Source organism: Pseudophryne corroboree, chromosome 6, assembly GCF_028390025.1.
Source record: "Pseudophryne corroboree isolate aPseCor3 chromosome 6, aPseCor3.hap2, whole genome shotgun sequence".
Lineage (NCBI taxonomy): Eukaryota > Metazoa > Chordata > Amphibia > Anura > Myobatrachidae > Pseudophryne > Pseudophryne corroboree.
This window is the reverse complement of record NC_086449.1, coordinates 439,340,330-439,361,820: the sequence shown is the minus strand read 5'-3', so window position 1 is coordinate 439,361,820 and position 21,491 is coordinate 439,340,330. Positions and strand designations below refer to the sequence as shown.

Below are 21,491 nucleotides of genomic sequence, written 5' to 3'. Positions count from 1 at the left end.
TTGCCTACTTTTGAAAAGAAGTTTCAGGGAGATCATAGCTTGCCTTATAATGTGCTGCGCACAGCGTGGCACCCCATTGAGGTGGCGTGTCACATTTTGCCAAAGAGGTGTGTCTATCTCCACCGATGTGCATATCTATTGTCTTTCATGGGTGTGTCCTGCAGTGGCAGGTGAAAACGAAAGTACAAAGCGCTGTACTGGCTACACACCAACATCACACCTACATTTCAGATCAGGGCTTCACACAAACATCACATACACATTACACATCATGCCAAATAGCGCATACTGACATCACATAGTACACTGACTGGTAGAAGCAGCTGCTACGGCACCAGTATAAAATGCCAGTGCATGGGATCCCAGCGTTCATAATACTGACGCCGGGATCCCGTTGTCTGCAATGCCGTCAGGGCTGAGTAAATGGTATTTTCCCTCTCCACTATCCCCTAACCACCCCCTGGAGGTGCCTAAACCTAACCCCCCCCCCCCCATCCATCCATGCTGCCTAACCCTAACCCGTCAGCTGTTCGTACGGTCCGGATGCTTTCATCTTCTGTCTCCTGCCTCTTTCGAAGTACTGGCGTCAGGATTCCGGTGTGCAGTATGAATAAATTATTAATGTAATAAACTGCAAGAAGCACAATTATAAAAAATACCAATTTAAGAAAAAAAAATCCTAAAGCACGCAAGAATAAAAAGAAAACAAAGTAACTTTACAATCAATTAGCATCCAGGCCTAATTCAGAATTGTACGCAAACCTGTTTTTTTGCAGTTGAGAGTCACAAACGGGATTTATTTGCAAAGTGATTGACAGGCACCATTTGGGAAAGGTAACGGGGAGTATTGGCAAAAATGCAGGCTTGTCACAACCATTTTCAGGGTGTATAGCTTTATAGTAGTGATGAACGGGTTCGGTTTCTCCCCGAACTTCACCTTTTTCACACGGGTCCGAGGCAGGTTCGAACCTTCCCGTCTTGCTCGGCTAACCAGAGCGCGCCCGAACGTCATCATCCCGCTGTCGGATTCTCGCGAGATTCGGATTCTATATAAGCAGCCGCGCGTCGCCGCCATTTTCACTCGTGCATTGGAGATGATAGGGAGAGGACGTGGCTGGCGTCCTCTCCATTTATTGTAGAAGTTGATTGGTTTACTTTATTTCTTATTTGTGGGGAGGATTGGGGAGCAGCTGTTAGGAGGAGTACAGTGCAGAGTTTTGCTGATAAGTGACCACCAGTTTTTATCCGTTCTCTGCCTGAAAAAAACGCTCCATACCATATCTGTGCTCAGTGTGCTGCATGATATATCTGTGCTAAGTGCTCACACTGCTTAATTGTGGGGACTGGGGAGCAGCTATAGCAGGAGTACAGTGCAGAGTTTTGCTGACAGTGACCACCAGTATACGTTGTCTGCCTGAAAAACACTCCATATCTGTGCTCACAGTGTGCTGCTTTATTGTGGGGACTGGGGACCACCAGTATAATTAATATTATATAGGAGTAGTACAGTGCAGAGTGCACTGCTGTACCTACCTCTGTGTCGTCACTCGTCATCCATTAAATATACTATCCATCTACATTATATACCTGTGGTGCATTTTAGACAGTTTTGCAGTTTGCTGACAGTGTCCACCAGTATACTATATATAGCAGTACGGTAGGCCACTGCTGTGTACCTACCTCTGTGTCGTCACTCGTCATCCATTAAGTATACTATCCATCTACATTCTATACCTGTGGTCAGGGCCGGTGCAAGGTTTCTTGGCACCCTAGGCAAAACTTCAGCCTCCACCGCCCCCCCCCCCAAAAAAAAATAATAATAAACAAATAAATAAACAAACACCCCGCCATTGGCTACCACAGGAATATATAATAACAAACGCATTCGCCCCTTTCAGGAAAAAAAGAAAAAAACACTTTGGGCTCCACAGCGTAAAAAAAAAAACACACATTGAGGCAGACGCACACTCACAATGACACTCATACTGAGGCAGAGGCACACATACACACTCATACTGAGGCAGAGGCACACACACACACACACACACACACACACACACTCATACTGAGGCAGAGGCACACACACACTCATACTGAGGCAGAGGCACACACACACTCATACTGAGGCACACACATACACACACTGACACTCATACTGAGACACACACACTGATACTGAGACACACACACACACACACACACACACACACACACACACACTGACATTCATACTGAGGCAGAGGCACACACACTCGTAATGAAACACACACACTGATACGGAGACTCACACACTGACACTCATACTGAGGCAGAGGCCCACACACTCGTACTGAAACACACACACTGATACGGAGACACACACACTGACACTCATACTGAGGCAGAGCCACACACACTCGTACTGAAACACACACACTGATACGGAGACACACACACACTGACACTCATACTGAGGCAGAGGCACACACTGAAACACACACACACACTCATACTGAGACACACACACCCTGACACTCATACTGGGACAGAGGCACACACACTCATATTGGAGGCACACACCTGGCACTACCACAGTAGTTACCTCCAGCTCTGATCACAGGAGCCAGTCTCCCAAAGAGCAGGCAGGCCAGGCAGAGCCACAGACAGACCGCGGGGAGTACTAGCAAAGTCGGGGGGCGTGGCCTAATCACAGCTTATGTGGCCACGCCCCCTTAAACACAAAAGCATCAAAAAAATCCAAAGCAGCAGTCTATGGAGCCGGCAGAGAGGGGACACGGGAACGGCCGTGGGAGAAACCACCTCTCTGCTGCCACTGCACAGCTTCTACAGAGAGGTGGTGACTTAAAGAAAAACGGTGGTGGATTCCGGGACAATGAGTAGGGTAAAGTGGCCTGGAATGGCCAAAAAGCATCAGTTGCTGTCACTTGGTTTAGTAGCGTTGCAGGACTACCCGCAGCGCTGCTACTAGTGTGTCCAATGTCCATGCCGCCGGGTGCCCTGCTGCTGCTGCTGCAGGCCTGCTATTTCATGGGGGATACAGGGAGGGGGTCTAACCAGGGCTCCTGACAGCCTCAGTGTGCCGCCCCCTCAGTTCCCTGCGCTCATAGGCAGCTGCCTAAAGCTGCCTAGTGGAAGCGCCGGCCCTGCCTGTGGTGCATTTTAGACAGTTTTGCAGTTTGCTGACAGTGTCCACCAGTATACTATATATAGCAGTACGGTAGGCCACTGCTGTGTACCTACCTCTGTGTCGTCACTCGTCATCCATTAAGTATACTATCCATCTACATTCTATACCTGTGGTGCATTTTAGACAGTTTTGCAGTTTGCTGACAGTGTCCACCAGTATACTATATATAGCAGTACGGTAGGCCACTGCTGTGTACCTACCTCTGTGTCGTCACTCGTCATCCATTAAGTATACTATCCATCTACATTCTATACCTGTGGTGCATTTTAGACAGTTTTGCAGTTTGCTGACAGTGTCCACCAGTATACTATATATAGCAGTACGGTAGGCCACTGCTGTGTACCTACCTCTGTGTCGTCACTCGTCATCCATTAAGTATACTATCCATCTACATTCTATACCTGTGGTGCATTTTAGTTTTGCGCAGTAAATATAGTAGTAGGCCATTGCTATTGATACTGGCATATAATTCCACACATTAAAAAATGGAGAACAAAAATGTGGAGGTTAAAGGGAAAGATCAAGATCAACTTCCACCTCGTGCTGAAGCTGCTGCCACTAGTCATGACCGAGACGATGAAATGCCATCAACGTCGTCTGCCAAGGCCGATGCCCAATGTCATAGTAGAGAGCATGTAAAATCCAAAACACAAAAGTTCAGTAAAATGACCCAAAAATCAAAATTAAAAGCGTCTGAGGAGAAGCGTAAACTTGCCAATATGCCATTTACGACACGGAGTGGCAAGGAACGGCTGAGGCCCTGGCCTATGTTCATGGCTAGTGGTTCAGCTTTAAATGAGGATGGAAGCACTCATGCTCTCGCTAGAAAAAAAGAAAAGACTTTAGCTGGCAAAAGCACAGCAAAGAACTGTGCGTTCTTCAAAATCAAATCCCCAAGGAGAGTCCAATTGTGTCGGTTGCAATGCCTGACCTTCCCAACACTGGACAGGAAGAGCTTGCGCCTTCCACCATTTGCACGCCCCCTGCAAGTGCTGGAAGGAGCACCCGCAGTCCAGTTCCTGATAGTCAAATTGAAGATGTCACTGTTGAAGTACACCAGGATGAGGATATGGGTGTTGCTGGCGCTGGGGAGGAAATTGACAAGGAGGATTCTGATGGTGAGGTGGTTTGTTTAAGTCAGGCACCCGGGGAGACACCTGTTGTCCGTGGGAGGAATATGGCCCTTGACATGCCTGGTCAAAATACAAAAAAAATCAGCTCTTCGTGTGGAGTTATTTCAACACAAATGCGGACAACAGGTGTCAAGCCGTGTGTTGCCTTTGTGAAGCTGTAATAAGTAGGGGTAAGGACGTTAACCACCTAGGAACATCCTCCCTTATACGTCACCTGCAGCGCATTCATCATAAGTCAGTGACAAGTTCAAAAACTTTGGGTGACAGCGGAAGCAGTCCACTGACCACTAAATCCCTTCCTCTTGTAACCAAGCTCCTGCAAACCACACCACCAACTCCCTCAGTGTCAATTTCCTCCTTACCCAGGAAAGCCAATAGTCCTGCAGGCCATGTCACTGGCAAGTCTGACGAGTCCTCTCCTGCCTGGGATTCCTCCGATGCATCCTTGAGTGTAACGCCTACTGCTGCTGGCGCTGCTGTTGTTGCTGCTGGGAGTCGATCGTCATCCCAGAGGGGAAGTCGGAAGACCACTTGTACTACTTCCAGTAAGCAATTGACTGTCCAACAGTCCTTTGCGAGGAAGATGAAATATCACAGCAGTCATCCTGCTGCAAAGCGGATAACTGAGGCCTTGGCAGCCTGGGCGGTGAGAAACGTGGTTCCGGTATCCATCGTTAATTCAGAGCCAACTAGAGACTTGATTGAGGTACTGTGTCCCCGGTACCAAATACCATCTAGGTTCCATTTCTCTAGGCAGGCGATACCGAAAATGTACACAGACCTCAGAAAAAGACTCACCAGTGTCCTAAAAAATGCAGTTGTACCCAATGTCCACTTAACCACGGACATGTGGACAAGTGGAGCAGGGCAGACTCAGGACTATATGACTGTGACAGCCCACTGGGTAGATGTATTGCCTCCCGCAACAGTAGCGGCGGCACCAGTAGCAGCATCTCGCAAACGCCAACTCGTTCCTAGGCAGGCTACGCTTTGTATCACCGCTTTCCAGAATAGGCACACAGCTGAAAACCTCTTACGGCAACTGAGGAAGATCATCGCAGAATGGCTTACCCCAATTGGACTCTCCTGGGGATTTGTGACATCGGACAACGCCAGCAATATTGTGCGTGCATTACATCTGGGCAAATTCCATCACGTCCCATGTTTTGCACATACCTTGAATTTGGTGGTGCATAATTATTTAAAAAACGACAGGGGCGTGCAAGAGATGCTGTCGGTGGCCCGAAGAATTGCGGGCCACTTTCGGCATTCAGGCACCGGGTACAGAAGACTGGAGCACCACCAAACATTCCTGAACCTGCCCTGCCATCATCTGAAGCAAGAGGTGGTAACGAGGTGGAATTCAACCCTCTATATGCTTCAGAGGATGGAGGAGCAGCAAAAGGCCATTCAAGCCTATACATCTGGCCACGATATAGGCAAAGGAGGGGGAATGCACCTGACTCAAGCGCAGTGGAGAATGATTTCAACGTTGTGCAAGGTTCTGCAACCCTTTGAACTTGCCACACGTGAAGTCAGTTCAGACACTGCCAGCCTAAGTCAGGTCATTCCCCTCATCAGGCTTTTGCAGAAGAAGCTGGAGACATTGAAGGAGGAGCTAAAACAGAGCGATTCCGCTAGGCATGTGGGACTTGTGGATGGAGCCCTTAATTCGCTTAACCAGGATTCACGGGTGGTCAATCTGTTGAAATCAGAGCACTACATTTTGGCCACCGTGCTCGATCCTAGATTTAAAACCTACGTTGTATCTCTCTTTCCGGCAGACACAAGTCTGCAGAGGTTCAAAGACCTGCTGGTGAGAAAATTGTCAAGTCAAGCGGAACGTGACCCGTCACCATCTCCTCCTTCACATTCTCCCGCAACTGGGGGTGCGAGGAAAAGGCTAAGAATTCCGAGCCCACCCGCTGGCGGTGATGTAGGGCAGTCTGGAGCGAGTGCTGACATCTGGTCCGGACTGAAGGACCTGCCAACGATTACTGACATGTCGTCTACTGTCACTGCATATGATTCTCTCACCATTGAAAGAATGGTGGAGGATTATATGAGTGACCGCATCCAAGTAGGCACGTCAGACAGTTCGTACGTATACTGGCAGGAAAAAGAGGCAATTTGGAGGCCCTTGCACAAACTGGCTTTATTCTACCTAAGTTGCCCTCCCTCCAGTGTGTACTCCGAAAGAGTGTTTAGTGCAGCCGCTTACCTTGTCAGCAATCGGCGTACGAGGTTACTTCCAGAAAATGTGGAGAAGATGATGTTCATTAAAATGAATTATAATCAATTCCTCCGTGGAGACATTCACCAGCAGCAATTGCCTCCAGAAAGTACACGGGGACCTGAGATGGTGGATTCCAGTGGGGACGAATTAATACTCTGTGAGGAGGGGGATGTACACAGTGAATGGGGTGAGGAATCGGAGGATGATGATGAGGTGGACATCTTGCCTCTGTAGAGCCAGTTTGTGCAAGGAGAGATTGATTGCTTCTTTTTTGGTGGGGGCCCAAACCAACCAGTCATTTCAGTCACAGTCGTGTGGCAGACCCCGTCACTGAAATGATGGGTTCGTTAAAGTGTGCATGTCCTGTTTATACAACATAAGGGTGGGTGGGAGGGCCCAAGGACAATTCCATCTTGCACCTCTTTTTTCTTTCATTTTTCTTTGCATCATGTGCTGTTTGGGGACAATTTTTTGGAAGGGCCAGGATGTCTTGATTGACACTGCAGTGCCACTCCTAGATGGGCCAGGTGTTTGTGTCGGCCACTTGTGTCGCTTAGCTTAGTCACACAGCCACCTTGGTGCGCCTCTTTTTTTCTTTGCATCATGTGCTGTTTGGGGAGTATTTTTTGGAAGGGCCATCCTGTCTTGATTGACACTGCAGTGCCACTCCTAGATGGGCCAGGTGTTTGTGTCGGCCACTTGGGTCGCTTAGCTTAGTCACACAGCCACCTTGGTGCGCCTCTTTTTTTCTTTGCATCATGTGCTGTTTGGGGACTATTTTTTTGAAGGGCCATCCTGCCTGACACTGCAGTGCCACTCCTAGATGGGCCAGGTGTTTGTGTCGGCCACTTGTGTCGCTTAGCCATCCAGCAACCTCGGTGCAAATTTTAGGACTAAAAATAATATTGTGAGGTGTTCAGAATAGACTGGAAATGAGTGGAAATTATGGTTATTGAGGTTAATAATACTATGGGATCAAAATGACCCCCAAATTCTATGATTTAAGCGGTTTTTTAGGGTTTTTTGAAAAAAACACCCGAATCCAAAACACACCCGAATCCGACAAAAAAAATTTCGGTGCGGTTTTGCCAAAACGCATCCGAATCCAAAACACGGCCGCAGAACCGAACCCAAAACGCGAAAAATTTCCGGTGCACATCACTACTTTATAGACATGTATGATCAGACAAAAAAAAACAAAAGAAGTACTGTGAGAATTCATTATACAGTATAAGCACTGGGGGGAAAAAAAGACTGCTTTTCATTTCTTCTTTACACAGAAAAACCTGTACATACCACAGATTAGTCTTTTTTTTTTTTTCCCCTAAACTCCATTCCAAATGGGCACCTTGAAGTGTCTAATACATACACATGCAATCCACAAAAAAAAAAAAAAAAAAAAAAAAGTGTATGGTTGGTATATAAATTAAGTTTAAAAGCTAGTGTATTTTACTGTATATGCTGATGTTTACTGCCATGTTTTTGGCTTTTAAAATAAAGGTCACTCCCCACCTTCTTTCAGTCATTTGCAATGTGGTGATGCATGGGGCAGGAAGTACATAAACAATAGAATCCGTCAGCATAAAGGAAAACAAAACATTCAGTAAAACTTTGAAAATAAAATCTACAGTCCCTTTTATCACTTCCTTATCTGTACTGACCTCTGCTACTTAAATGAACTAGCATCTAAACCAGTGGTCCCCAAACTTAATTGGGGTGTGAGTTACTTTCAGAAAATAAAACCTCCGGAAGAGCTACCCCCTCCCCCCAATGCGCGTGTATTCCTGTGAAAGTGGGTGTGGTCTCACATAAGTGGGTGTGGTCTCACATAAGTGGGCGTGGTCTCACAACAGTAATGCCCCCCCAGCAGTGCCAGATACACCGGTAACGTCTCCCAGCAGTGCCAGATACACAGGTAATGCCCCCCAGCAGTGCCAGATACACAGGTAATGCCCCCCAGCAGTGCCAGATACACAGGTAATGCCCCTCAGCATTGCCAGATACACAGGTAATGCCCCTCAGCAGTGCCAGATACACAGGTAATGCCCCCAGCAGTGCCAGATACACCAGTAATCAGTGGCGGATCTTGCCACGGGCAAGCGGTACTTTTGCCCGGGGCGCCGCCTTCCGGAGGGCGCCGTCGCCATCCGGAGGGCGCCGCACCAGGGCAAGATCCGCCACTGTGCCCCCCGCAGTGCCCCCCCCCCCACTTTGAAGGGAACCAGACGCGTAGAGTCTAGTTTCCCTTCATTGAGAGGACCTTAGTTGTGCGGTGCGCGATGACGTCATCGCGCACCGCACAGCAAAGGTCCTCTCCATGAAGGGAAACTAGACGCTACGGTCTAGTGTCCCTTCATGGAGAGGACCTTTGCTGTGCGGTGCGCGATGACGTCATCGCGCACCGCACAGCAAAGGTCCTCTCCATGAAGGGAAACTAGACGCTACGGTCTAGTTTCCCTTTATGTAGAGGACCTTTGCTGTGCGGTGCGCGATGACGTCATCGCGCACCGCACAGCATAGTGGCACAGACACTAGGGGTCATAATTGACCTCTAGTGTCTATGCTGTTCTATGGGAGAGACGTAATAACGTTTCTCCCATAGATCGAGGAGAGGAGAAGAGCGGCGCCGCCGGCGGAGGAGGTCTGCAGCGGTCTGGATCAGGAACTGGGATGGTAAGTATACTTTTTTTTATTTTATTTTTTCTTTCAGCGTCGCTACAGGGGGCATAAATGGAGGCGTAACTGACCACGCCCCCATTTGAAGCCACGCCCCTATACTTTGCCCGGGGCGCCACAAGGCCAAGAACCGGCCCTGCCAGTAATGCCCCCAGCAGTGCCAGATACACTGGTAATGCCCCCCAGTAGTGCCAGATACACAGGTAACGCCCCTCAGCAGTGCCAGATAAACAAATAATGTGCCAGATACATAATACCCCCCAGCAGTGCCAGATACCCAAATAATGCCCCCCAGTAGTGCCAGATACCCAAAAATGCCCCCCAGTAGTGCCAGATACCCAAATAATGCCCCTCAGCAGTGCCAGATACCCAAGTAATGCCCCCCAGCAGTGCCAGATACACCGGTAATGCCCCCCAGCAGTGCCAGATACACCGGTAATGCCCCCCAGCAGTGCCAGATACACCGGTAATGCCCCCCAGCAGTGCCAGATACACCGGTAATGCTCCCCAGCAGTGCCAGATACCCAATAATGCCCCCCAGCAGTGCCAGATACACCGGTAATACCCCCCAGCAGTGCCAGATACCCAATAATGCCCCCCAGCAGTACCAGATACCCAAATAATGCCCCCCCAGCAGTGCCAGATACCCAATAATGCCCCCTAGCAGTGCCAGATACCCAAATAAAGCCCCTCAGCAGTGCTAGATACACAAATAATGTGCCAGATACATAATGCCCCCCAGCAGTGCCAGATACGTAACTAGTGCCCCCCAGTAGTGCCAGATACCCAAATAATGCCCCTCAGCAGTGCCAGATACACAAATAATGCCCCTCAGCAGTGCCAGATACACAAATAATGTGCCAGATACATAATGCCCCCAAGCAGTGCCAGATACCCAAATAATGCCACCCTGCAGTGCCAGATACACAGGTAATGCCCCCCAGCAGTGCCAGACACACAGGTAATGCCCCCCAGCAGTGCCAGACACACAGGTAATACCCCCCAGCAGTGCCAGATACGTAACTAATGCCCCCCAGTAGTGCCAGATACCCAAATAATGCCCCCCAGCAGTGCTAGATACACAATGCCCCCCAGCAGTGCCAGATACACAGGTAATGCCCCCCCAGCAGTGCCAGATACACAGGTAATGCCCCCCCAGCAGTGCCAGATACACAGGTAATGCCCCCCAGCAGTGCCAGATACACAAGTAATGCCCCCCAGCAGTGCCAGATACACAAGTAATGCCTCCCAGCAGTGCCAGATACACAGGTAATGCTCCTTAGCAGTGCCAGATACACAAGTAATGCCCCCCAGTAGTGCCAGATACCCAAATAATGCCCCTCAGCAGTGCCAGATACCCAAATAATGCCCCTCAGCAGTGCCAGATACCCAAATATTGCCCCTCAGCAGTGCTAGATACACAAATATTGTGCCAGATACATAATGCCCCCCAGCAGTGCCAGATACCCAAATAATGCCCCCCAGCAGTGCCAGATACACAGGTAATGCCCCCCAGCAGTGCCAGACACACATGTAATGGCCCTCAGCAGTGCCAGACACACAGGTAATACCCCCCAGCAGTGCCAGATACGTAACTAATGCCCCCCAGTAGTGCCAGATACCCAAATAATGCCCCCCAGCAGTGCTAGATACACAATGCCCCCCAGCAGTGCCAGATACACAGGTAATGCCCCCCCAGCAGTGCCAGATACACAGGTAATGCCCCCCAGCAGTGCCAGATACACAGGTAATGCCCCCCAGCAGTGCCAGATACACAGGTAATGCCCCCCAGCAGTGCCAGATACACAAGTAATGCCCCCCAGCAGTGCCAGATACCCAAATAATGCCCCCAGCAGTGCCAGATACACAATGCCCCCCAGCAGTGCCAGATACACAGGTAATGCCCCCCCAGCAGTGCCAGATACACAATGCCCCCCAGCAGTGCCAGATACACAGGTAATGCCCCCCCAGCAGTGCCAGATACACAGGTAATGCCCCCCAGCAGTGCCAGATACACAGGTAATGCCCCCAAGCAGTGCCAGATACACAAGTAATGCCTCCCAGCAGTGCCAGACACACAGGTAATGGCCCTCAGCAGTGCCAGATACACAAATAATGTGCCAGATACATAATGCCCCCCAGCAGTGCCAGATACACAGGTAATGCCCCCCAGCAGTGCCAGATACACAGGTAATGCCCCTCAGCAGTGCCAGATACACAAGTAATGCCCCCCAGCAGTGCCAGATACACAAGTAATGCCCCCCAGCAGTGCCAGATACACAAGTAATGCCCCCCAGCAGTGCCAGATACACAAGTAATGCCTCCCAGCAGTGCCAGATACACAGGTAATGCTCCTTAGCAGTGCCAGATACACAAGTAATGCCCCCCAGTAGTGCCAGATACCCAAATAATGCCCCTCAGCAGTGCCAGATACCCAAATAATGCCCCTCAGCAGTGCCAGATACCCAAATATTGCCCCTCAGCAGTGCTAGATACACAAATATTGTGCCAGATACATAATGCCCCCCAGCAGTGCCAGATACCCAAATAATGCCCCCCAGCAGTGCCAGATACACAGGTAATGCCCCCCAGCAGTGCCAGACACACATGTAATGGCCCTCAGCAGTGCCAGATACACAAATAATGTGCCAGATACATAATGCCCCCCAGCAGTGCCAGATACCCAAATAATGCCACCCTGCAGTGCCAGATACACAGGTAATGCCCCCCAGCAGTGCCAGACACACAGTTAATGCCCCCCAGCAGTGCCAGACACACAGGTGATACCCCCCAGCAGTGCCAGATACGTAACTAATGCCCCCCAGCAGTGCCAGATACCCAAATAATGCCCCCAGCAGTGCCAGATACACAATGCCCCCCAGCAGTGCCAGATACCCAAATAATGCCACCCTGCAGTGCCAGATACACAGGTAATGCCCCCCAGCAGTGCCAGACACACAGTTAATGCCCCCCAGCAGTGCCAGACACACAGGTGATACCCCCCAGCAGTGCCAGATACGTAACTAATGCCCCCCAGCAGTGCCAGATACCCAAATAATGCCCCCAGCAGTGCCAGATACACAATGCCCCCCAGCAGTGCCAGATACACAGGTAATGCCCCCCCAGCAGTGCCAGATACACAATGCCCCCCAGCAGTGCCAGATACACAGGTAATGCCCCCCCAGCAGTGCCAGATACACAGGTAATGCCCCCCAGCAGTGCCAGATACACAGGTAATGCCCCCCAGCAGTGCCAGATACACAAGTAATGCCTCCCAGCAGTGCCAGACACACAGGTAATGGCCCTCAGCAGTGCCAGATACACAAATAATGTGCCAGATACATAATGCCCCCCAGCAGTGCCAGATACGTAACTAATGCCCCCCAGTAGTGCCAGATACCCAAATAATGCCCCTCAGCAGTGCCAGATACACAAAATGCCCCTCAGCAGTGCCAGATACACAATGCCCCCCAGCAGTGCCAGATACCCAAATAATGCCCCCCAGCAGTGCCAGATACACAGGTAATGCCCCCCAGCAGTGCCAGACACACAGGCAATGCCCCCAGCAGTGCCAGATACACAAATAATGTGCCAGATACATAATGCCCCCCAGCAGTGCCAGATACACAGGTAATGCCCCCCAGCAGTGCCAGATACACAGGTAATGCCCCTCAGCAGTGCCAGATACACAAGTAATGCCTCCCAGCAGTGCCAGATACACAGGTAATGCTCCTGAGCAGTGCCAGACACACAGGCAATGCCCCCAGCAGTGCCAGATACACAAATAATGTGCCAGATACATAATGCCCCCCAGCAGTGCCAGATACACAGGTAATGCCCCCCAGCAGTGCCAGATACACAGGTAATGCCCCCCAGCAGTGCCAGATACACAGGTAATGCCCCTCAGCAGTGCCAGATACAACAGTAATGACTCCCAGCAGTGCCAGATACACAAGTAATGCTCCTGAGCAGTGCCAGATACACAAGTAATGCTCCTTAGCAGTGCCAGATACACAAGTAATGCCCCCCAGTAGTGCCAGATACCCAAATAATGCCCCCAGCAGTGCCAGATACCCAAATAATGTGCCCGATACATAATGCCCCCAGCAGTGCCAGATACTCAAATAATGCCCCCCAGTAGTGCCAGATACCCAAATAATGCCCCTCAGCAGTGCCAGATACACAAATAATGTGCCAGATACATAATGCCCCCCAGCAGTGCCAGATACCCAAATAATGGCCCCCAGCAGTGCAAAAACAAACTGTACAGTCACATTATGCTCCATCAGTAAACACCTGCATTGTGCTTATTGTTGCAGCCATTGCCACACTATTTTAGACTCTAAATAGGTGTGGTGATGGCGGCAAAAATCAGCACAATGCATGTGTATACTGATGGAGCATACGGAAGCATAATGAGGTTGTGGCACCACCACATTATGCTCCATCATAATACACCAGCATTGTGCTGGCATCAGCTGTCACCACACACAGAAGCCTTGAATAATATTACTGCTGGCACTAACCCTTACTAAATGCAGTCCCCGTCACACTCCATTCGGCTGCTCAGAGGCACAGATGGAGGAGGTATTGGTGGAGCCGTCCGCTCTCCCGCGTACAGCCACTCCCGGCCGCGCACAGCCCCTCCCGGACGCACACAGCCGCGTACAGCCCCTCCTGGCCGCACATGGATGCCACCCACTCCCCGAGTTCCCGCAATGTTAATATGCCGGGTGAGATGAGCGGCTGGATTCCACCCACCGCAATCAAGCTACTCTGATTACAGCGGCGAGCTACCCGACGCTTACGAGAGATCGGTTGGCAACCGCTTATCTAGATGTAGCAGTACACATAAATTGTGTGTCTCTAACAGGTTATGGGCCGAAGTAAATTAACTGGTAAAAAAAAAAAAAAACACATGAATTTACCACGAATCACGAAAAGTGCCTGTTCAATTCTCTATGAAAAACAAATTTGCTGTAATTTTACAGCAGATTTGTATTTAACACTTCTGGGCAGGTGAAAAGTTGGGAAAAATCCTTATTTTAAGTTATAAATGTTGTGATTTGGTTCAGAACCCCTGGGACACTCCCCCGAATGACTAATTAGGCACTTTTAATTGCCCAATAATGACATGTCATTTTTGGGGTGCAAAAATAATGGAAATTGGGGTATAGGGTATTTGACAGGAATATTGGGGGTGCTTTATGAGTAGGACAAGTCTTCTTAAGCTTGCAGGTGGGAGAAATCTTTTTTTTTTAATGGTACTTTTTTTTTTTTTTAAAGTGGCATAAAATGACCCAAATATGTACGTATATCCATTTTTATGTACACCCCCCCTAAAAAAAAAACAACAACTCTCATTCAGCCATTTGACTTGATTTAAGTACCCAAAATAGTTTTACTATAACCAATAATAAAACTTTCATACTATTGTCTGATGTTAGTTTAGGGTATAGACAGATTTACCCATTTTTCACTTTTCATTGCCGGCAACAATTTAGCAGTAAACAAGTTTTCGCGAATTTGCATGAGAATAGGTGAATCGCAGGAGCATACCCACGTACAGGCTGTTTTCCTGGCAAAAAAGTTGCGAAAACAGCAATCGCGTTGAATTACAGCGATTTTGCGGCTAACTGAACTCAGCCCTAAGTAAGGATAGATTAAAATTTAGGAGAAAAAAAACAAAACCAATAAATAGCAGGAAGTGTTTCTTTGCTTAGTGCTATAGGCATTCACAAACAGCTCTAGTTATAAGTTACATTTATTTTAATATTGTAATGTTTTTAGGAATACAGGGGGCTCAGTTGGATGCAATTTACCCTAACCACTCACACAATGCATGCTTCCCCAGGGAGCCTTTTTGGCACAGCTATACATCACTAGTTGCCAGCCCACCAAAAAGACGAAGCAACATAACAGTAACGTCAGCACCAGTGGCTGTGCACACCGGAACGGAGCAACACTTGAATTGCTCCGTTGGAAAACCATCTAGTGGCCAACGGTGCGCAAAACACTTGAATTCCCTCCATAGAGGTGAGAAGCAGTGTTATCCTTTTATTATATCGGATTACAAGATATCACTAGAATTCAAGGTATCTCAAGGGCAAGGTACTTGAAGATAAAAGAAGGGAACAATATATACAGTACATACCAGATGTATAGGAAGAGAGAGGGTTATTATAAACATACTGAGTTCTAGTTTATGTTTATTATGGTATAATACAGGGATCAGCAGTGGTCTATCTTCTTTATTAATGATATTGTAGAAAGACTTCTTAATTTGCAGACAACTACACTTATATAAAGAACTTGCATGAAATGACAAATTTGGCACAAATGGCTCACCTATGAACACTACCAAAGTTAAGGTCTTTGGGGAAATTCAGATAACATGCAGAAACCTAAGAGAACCACAGTGAGTTAAGTGATCTCTCACTGTATAGTGGCTTTAGAAGAAATCTTAGCTGTACCACATTCTGTCTGAGAAATTTAGCTGCTGTGATACAAAATATACAGCATTTCATAATCAGACTCATTAGTATGTACATTACTCCCTGATAAACCATAATGTGTGTTTATAGGCTATTATAATTCATCCACAACTCTATCCCATGCGAGTTAAGACATTATGGCATCTATGGCCAGCTCTGGCAGTTAAGGACTACATGAACGCCATAGCAGTTTTCATGCCATAGCCAGGAGGCACCACACATCAGAATATGAAATGAATAGCTAACCAAGGCATCTTATATTTAAGTGTTAGTATTTTTTTCTGTCTCGGGAATTCAATTGTTTTGTGGGGGACAAACGTAATGGGTGCCCACTGGAGCTATTCAATTGTCGCCCTCCCTTGGGCCTGCATGCCATGTGTGCGTGCCCATTAGTACCGGGTCTAGTCATACAAAGCAGCTAAACAAGTCTAAAGTCCACAGAGTTTTCACACATTTTAGCTTGCACATTATGGAATGGAGCAACAATTGAATTGCTCTGTTGGATGCCATCTACAAGTAGACATAAGACTGCCTCAAAAGAACTTGTAAAACAGATTACATATGATCACATAATCAAAATAAAACTCAAGTTCATTTATAAATACCAGCCATGACATTGTATAAACTTGTAGACCATCTGTTAATAATTCAGAACTGTAAGTTATTTCATTCGAAATTAAAAGAATTTCCAGAAAATTCAAAAACACGTCACTCAGCGCATATGCCATTTTGTGACACCGTACATCTACATTTTTGCAAGTGTCCTGTTTAAATAAGAAATACATCAACATGAATATCAAGATTGTAAGATCTACAGGAAGTGCAACATTTTTTTTATCTTCTAAAGGGGGGGGGGGGGGCAGACAGATCAGGGCACTGCAAGCCAAATGTGGTCATCGCATACTCAATTTATTTTTCAGACTGAAGTAGCTACATTAAGGGATGGAGAAGGCGCTTATAAAATCGGAGTCTCGTGACTAAACTAAACTAAAGATTACTAAAATTTAAGCAATGCTCGAACACGGAGTATTTTAGAAATTAGCAATTCAGAATCATCCTTTTTACCATTCAGTCGCAAATTTATGATGCCATGGTCACTGGACAGTGATGGAAATATGGGCCTTCACACAACAGTTTTTTGTGAGATAATACACCAAACGCTCACATACTCTGGATCACTGATTAATACAAACAGATAGATAGAGATATATATATATATATATATATATATATATATATATATAGATAGAGATAGATATATATATATATATATATATATAGATATAGATATAGATAGATAGAGATAGATATATATATATACACACACACGAAGGATGAGCTGCACAGAGCAATCACTGGTGCATGCTGCATTATAAGGGAGGGGTTGGACACAGAAAAGCACTTATTAAATGCTAGTCTGGCATTCTGCATGAAATGACCAAGCCCTCATTCCAAGCACTCAGAAACCACCTTCTACAAAGTCTGCATTTGCCACTGCATTTCTACTGAGAAGTGACCAATTTAGTAGTAAAATTAAATACAATTAAAGTAATTGACATTAGACAGAAGCTGAAATGCAAATATAGGCCACAAATTATTTTTTAGCCAAGAACCACTTAATGTGTTGTTGGTCAGTTTATAGTAGATATCCCACACGTCACTGATAAATACAACAAAGCATTAAGTTCCTACTTTTTACCTTAACACAGATGCAAGTGCAACATGTTTAATGCCAATAACAAAATTATAAACTAACTTTGTTGATGGTACAGTGCCAACAACACTGAAGGCTTTCAACTGCGTGGGGAAAATATCATCCAACAATTATGATAAAGTGAAATGTTACAATATAATATATCACCATACTTGGAAGAGTTTGTTTTAATGATGCACAGTCTACAGAAGCTACATAATTAGAAGTTTAGGAATATTATATATCCATCAACTTCAAAGTAATTATAAAAAATATTGCATACTAAAAAACAATTTTAGGCAGTTTGAAGCTATATACAGCCAACCATACTGTTATGGATTTCTGTAGAAGTAAAGAATATCCAATTCTACTGCACTTGTGCACTTGTCTAAAGCTCAGCAATATTTGCACTGTGGATAGGTTATGAAATGTTTGTTCATGTTGAACCGAGGTTGAGCAATATACGTTCAGTAGTTGGTAACAGGATCTTAAGTTGTGAATGTTTACGCAACAGTAATGCATATAGTCATAAGTCTGGTTGCGTAGAAAATTGTGTATGCCTAGATCTTTAAACACTTACACATCACCTTTGTATTTTACAGCCATGTTTGTTTGCAAATATGGACCATGTGGTTTGTGAACTTTGTCCTTTCAAAAAGGTTATAGTATAACAGTCTGAACTCACAGTACAGGAAATCACGCTTGCATTTCTGCACAAGGACCAGGGATAAATGTGCTTAGATTTATAATGACATTGGGGATCATTCTGACCCGTTCGCTCGCTGCTTTTTGTCGCAGCCGAGCGAACATGTCCCTTCTGTGCATGCGTCGGTGCCGTAGTGCGCCGGCGCATGCTAGACAGCTGCGATCGCCTCTGCCTGATTGACAGGCAGAGGCAGTCGCTGGGCGGGAGGGGGCAAAACGGCGGCGTTTGGCCGCCATTTCGTGGGAGCGGTCCGGCCAACGCAGGCGTGGCCGGACCGAAGGGGGGGTGGGCCACAGCGGCTGCGTGACGTCACACGCAGCCGATGCGGGCCGGGGAGTGATGAGTAGCTACTGGCCAGCACACTAAAGCTATGCTGGCCAGGAGCAACTCTTGAAGTGCAAAGGCATCGCCGCTGTGCAATGCCTTTGCACTTCTGCAGGGGGGGGCACTGACATGAAGGGCAGACTAGCCCTGTGCTGGGCGTCCCCGCACATGTCGGTGTGAATGATCGTAGCTGTGCTAAATTTAGCATAGCTACGATCAACTCGGAATGACCCCCATTGGGCAATACATCCGATATTACATGTTTACCGAAGTAAATATTTTCTGTAAAGAAAGCATATAAAAGCTATATATTTACATTACACAATTCAAATCAGTGAAATATGGAAATATAATGATGTCTGTTTGTTTTGAATACACCTTTGATCCCACCGTGTGGTCACAAAACTGACAGTGAAGTGTTAACTCAATGCTAATGTTAAATGATCGGTTAACCATTTGACAATATAACAATGTTTTTTCTTAGTATTTATTGAAATGCAAACCTAAAAACAAAATGAAATCTTGGGGAAGCAAAGACATTGGAGTCAATTCAATTAAGTGTGGGGGGGATACATTTTCATTGCAACAGCATGAAAAACACTGGCAACGGGTCTTCATATCGTCCCGAACTCACCCCGGATTTGCAGATTTTACTGTGCAGCCCTACGGGCCAGCAAACAAAAGTCTGCGAGTTTGACGCTATTGAAGTGCGGCATATGGCCAAACTTACTCGCGGGGCGACCCACATCACACCTAGTTGAATCAACTACATTGTGCTTAAACTTGTATTTTTTATTATTGTATATATTGGCATATGCTACGGTTATACAATAAATACTGTTCAAAGACATTGATCGAGTGACAATCACATTTTGTGGTTTATCTACCACTAGAGTCTAGATTTTGGATAGAAGAAGTATTATACTCAAATAATCTACTTAATATAACATTTAGCCATCTTTTTGAGAAAAAAGGAAGAAATCTGCAATTTCACACTATTAAGATTCACAGGAAAGATACCTTTAAAATTATTTTAGGGCACGATGTCCAATATACACAGGTGGCTACTAGAAAAATTATATGGGTATCAAATAACAGTACAGAAGTAGTGTACATTACGTGACCTGTATAGGCTATGTACAGTAAGAACAATGTGCAAAAACAATGGCAACCAAATATTTAAAGTATTCATCTAAATTAACCTAAATCAATGCAATGCAATGGGTTACTGCACATTGTTAGTGAACATAGTCAGCGTCTATTTACATGTGATGTGCAAACCTCTAGGACCAGATTTGCTATTATATCACATCACTTTCTAAAACAACAAAAGGAGTTCTTCCATTACTGTGCAAATAAACGAAATGGCAAATAAAACCATGGCCATGATCACAGAGAGAATACCTCTGGAATGTAGGGAGTATGTGTTGGGAGGGACTGATTGACAAAGACAGCTCTGTGCGCTATGTTTATGTTACAGATCCTGTGACTCCAATGCCATAGCATCAAGCAAACAACGGTATTTTGTAAAATACTAGTCCAAAGCCTCCACAAAAACTTGAATAGTAATATTTACACATACTGTAGTATCCCAGCCAGCTGCTTTCATGTGTGTATAATGTAGTATTATTTTATATGTTATGTAGCAAGTATAAGCATTAGTACACAGTTACCACCACCGCAGAGTCCATGCCATGGTAGAAGTAGTTACATAGAAGACATCAGGCACACTCTCATTACTGCTGCATTACACACTTTAGTATACACTAGACCAGTGGTTCTCAAACTCGGTCCTCAGGACCCCACACAGTGCATGTTTTGCAGGTAACCCAGCAAGTGCACAGGTGTATTAATTACTCACTGACACATTATATACGGTCCACAGGTGGAGCTAATTATTTCACTTGTGATTCTGTGAGAAGACCTGCAAAACATGCACTGTGTGGGGTCCTGAGGACCGAGTTTGAGAACCTGTGCACTAGACAAACAACAAAATCACATGCCCATTAAGGCTGACAACCTTGTATTTGGCAATAACGATGCCACTGTGCAGATCACACCTTACAAATACCAAAGGGTGGAATTAATTATAAGCACAACATCAAATGTGTCCATCACAAACTTGCTGAGCGAGATCCAACTGAAGGGGACCGTCCAGGACAGGAACACGGCCGGCAGATGCCCCGTGCCCGGGGAACAGGTTGGGGAGAGAGAGGGGTCAGGGATGGTCCTTACCTGCAAGAGATTGTTAGCTCCACTTTGGTGGCCGGGATGCTAGCACTGAAGGGGTTAAAGTCGCCCGTAGAAGCCGTACTCATAAAGCCGAAATCCATTTCGTACCCCAGCTTATCCGGCCCGAACATGGAGAGAGGTGCGGGGTGCAGGAGGAAGAACCTGAGGTGAGGAGAGCCCGGGACTCCTGTGTGTGTAATCAGCTGAGCTCTGCTGCCAGCGAGTGAGAGAGGATGCAGCGTGCGGCGGTGACAGACATCCACATGGGAGGGAGGAGGCGGGGAGAGGCAAAGGCTGTGTCCTCCGTATTACTGTAGCTGCAGCAGCAGCACTGGAAGGATCCCTCAGCTCACCCGGGGGCTCCGGCCATGGCATAGAGTTACGGTATTCGGTGCCAGGGGCGCAGCCAGGGCTATTCCTGACCGGGACAGCTAGAGTAGGGGCCCGAGACAGAGCTTGCTGTATGCTGGAGGAGGAGAAATGAACTAGGGTGTTGGTCTTGTTAAAAGTTTTTCGGAATGCGCCATTTATTCTGAATCGGGCCTGACGAGTTCTGGCTTCGTTTGTCTTTGGAACTTTTCCCACAAGGATTATCTGAGTTCCTGTTTGACTAATAGTCACCTGATTAAAAAAAAAACAACCTGATTTATCTCTTGCAAATATATAAAATCATTACCAGTCACAAAAATGAACATGTTATGGGTCCTATTTATCAAGGGTTTCTATCTATAAATAATCTATAATCTATATACTGTGTATAAATGTGAAAGCCCTCACTCACTGACTCATCACTAATTCTCTTACTGCCAA

General features: G+C 46.6%; 1 protein-coding gene across 1 annotated transcript in view; it reads right to left on the bottom strand.

Annotated features, from left to right (window-relative positions):
• CPNE8 (copine 8) overlaps nucleotides 1-21,239 on the bottom strand; it is a 684,333-nt gene extending 663,094 nt beyond the window's left edge. The window contains exon 1 of the mRNA XM_063927097.1: nucleotides 20,685-21,239. Coding sequence (XP_063783167.1) covers nucleotides 20,685-20,812 — 128 coding nt within the window. The 5' untranslated portion in view covers nucleotides 20,813-21,239. The remainder of the gene's footprint in view (nucleotides 1-20,684) is intronic.
• Nucleotides 21,240-21,491: the final 252 nt, after the last annotated feature.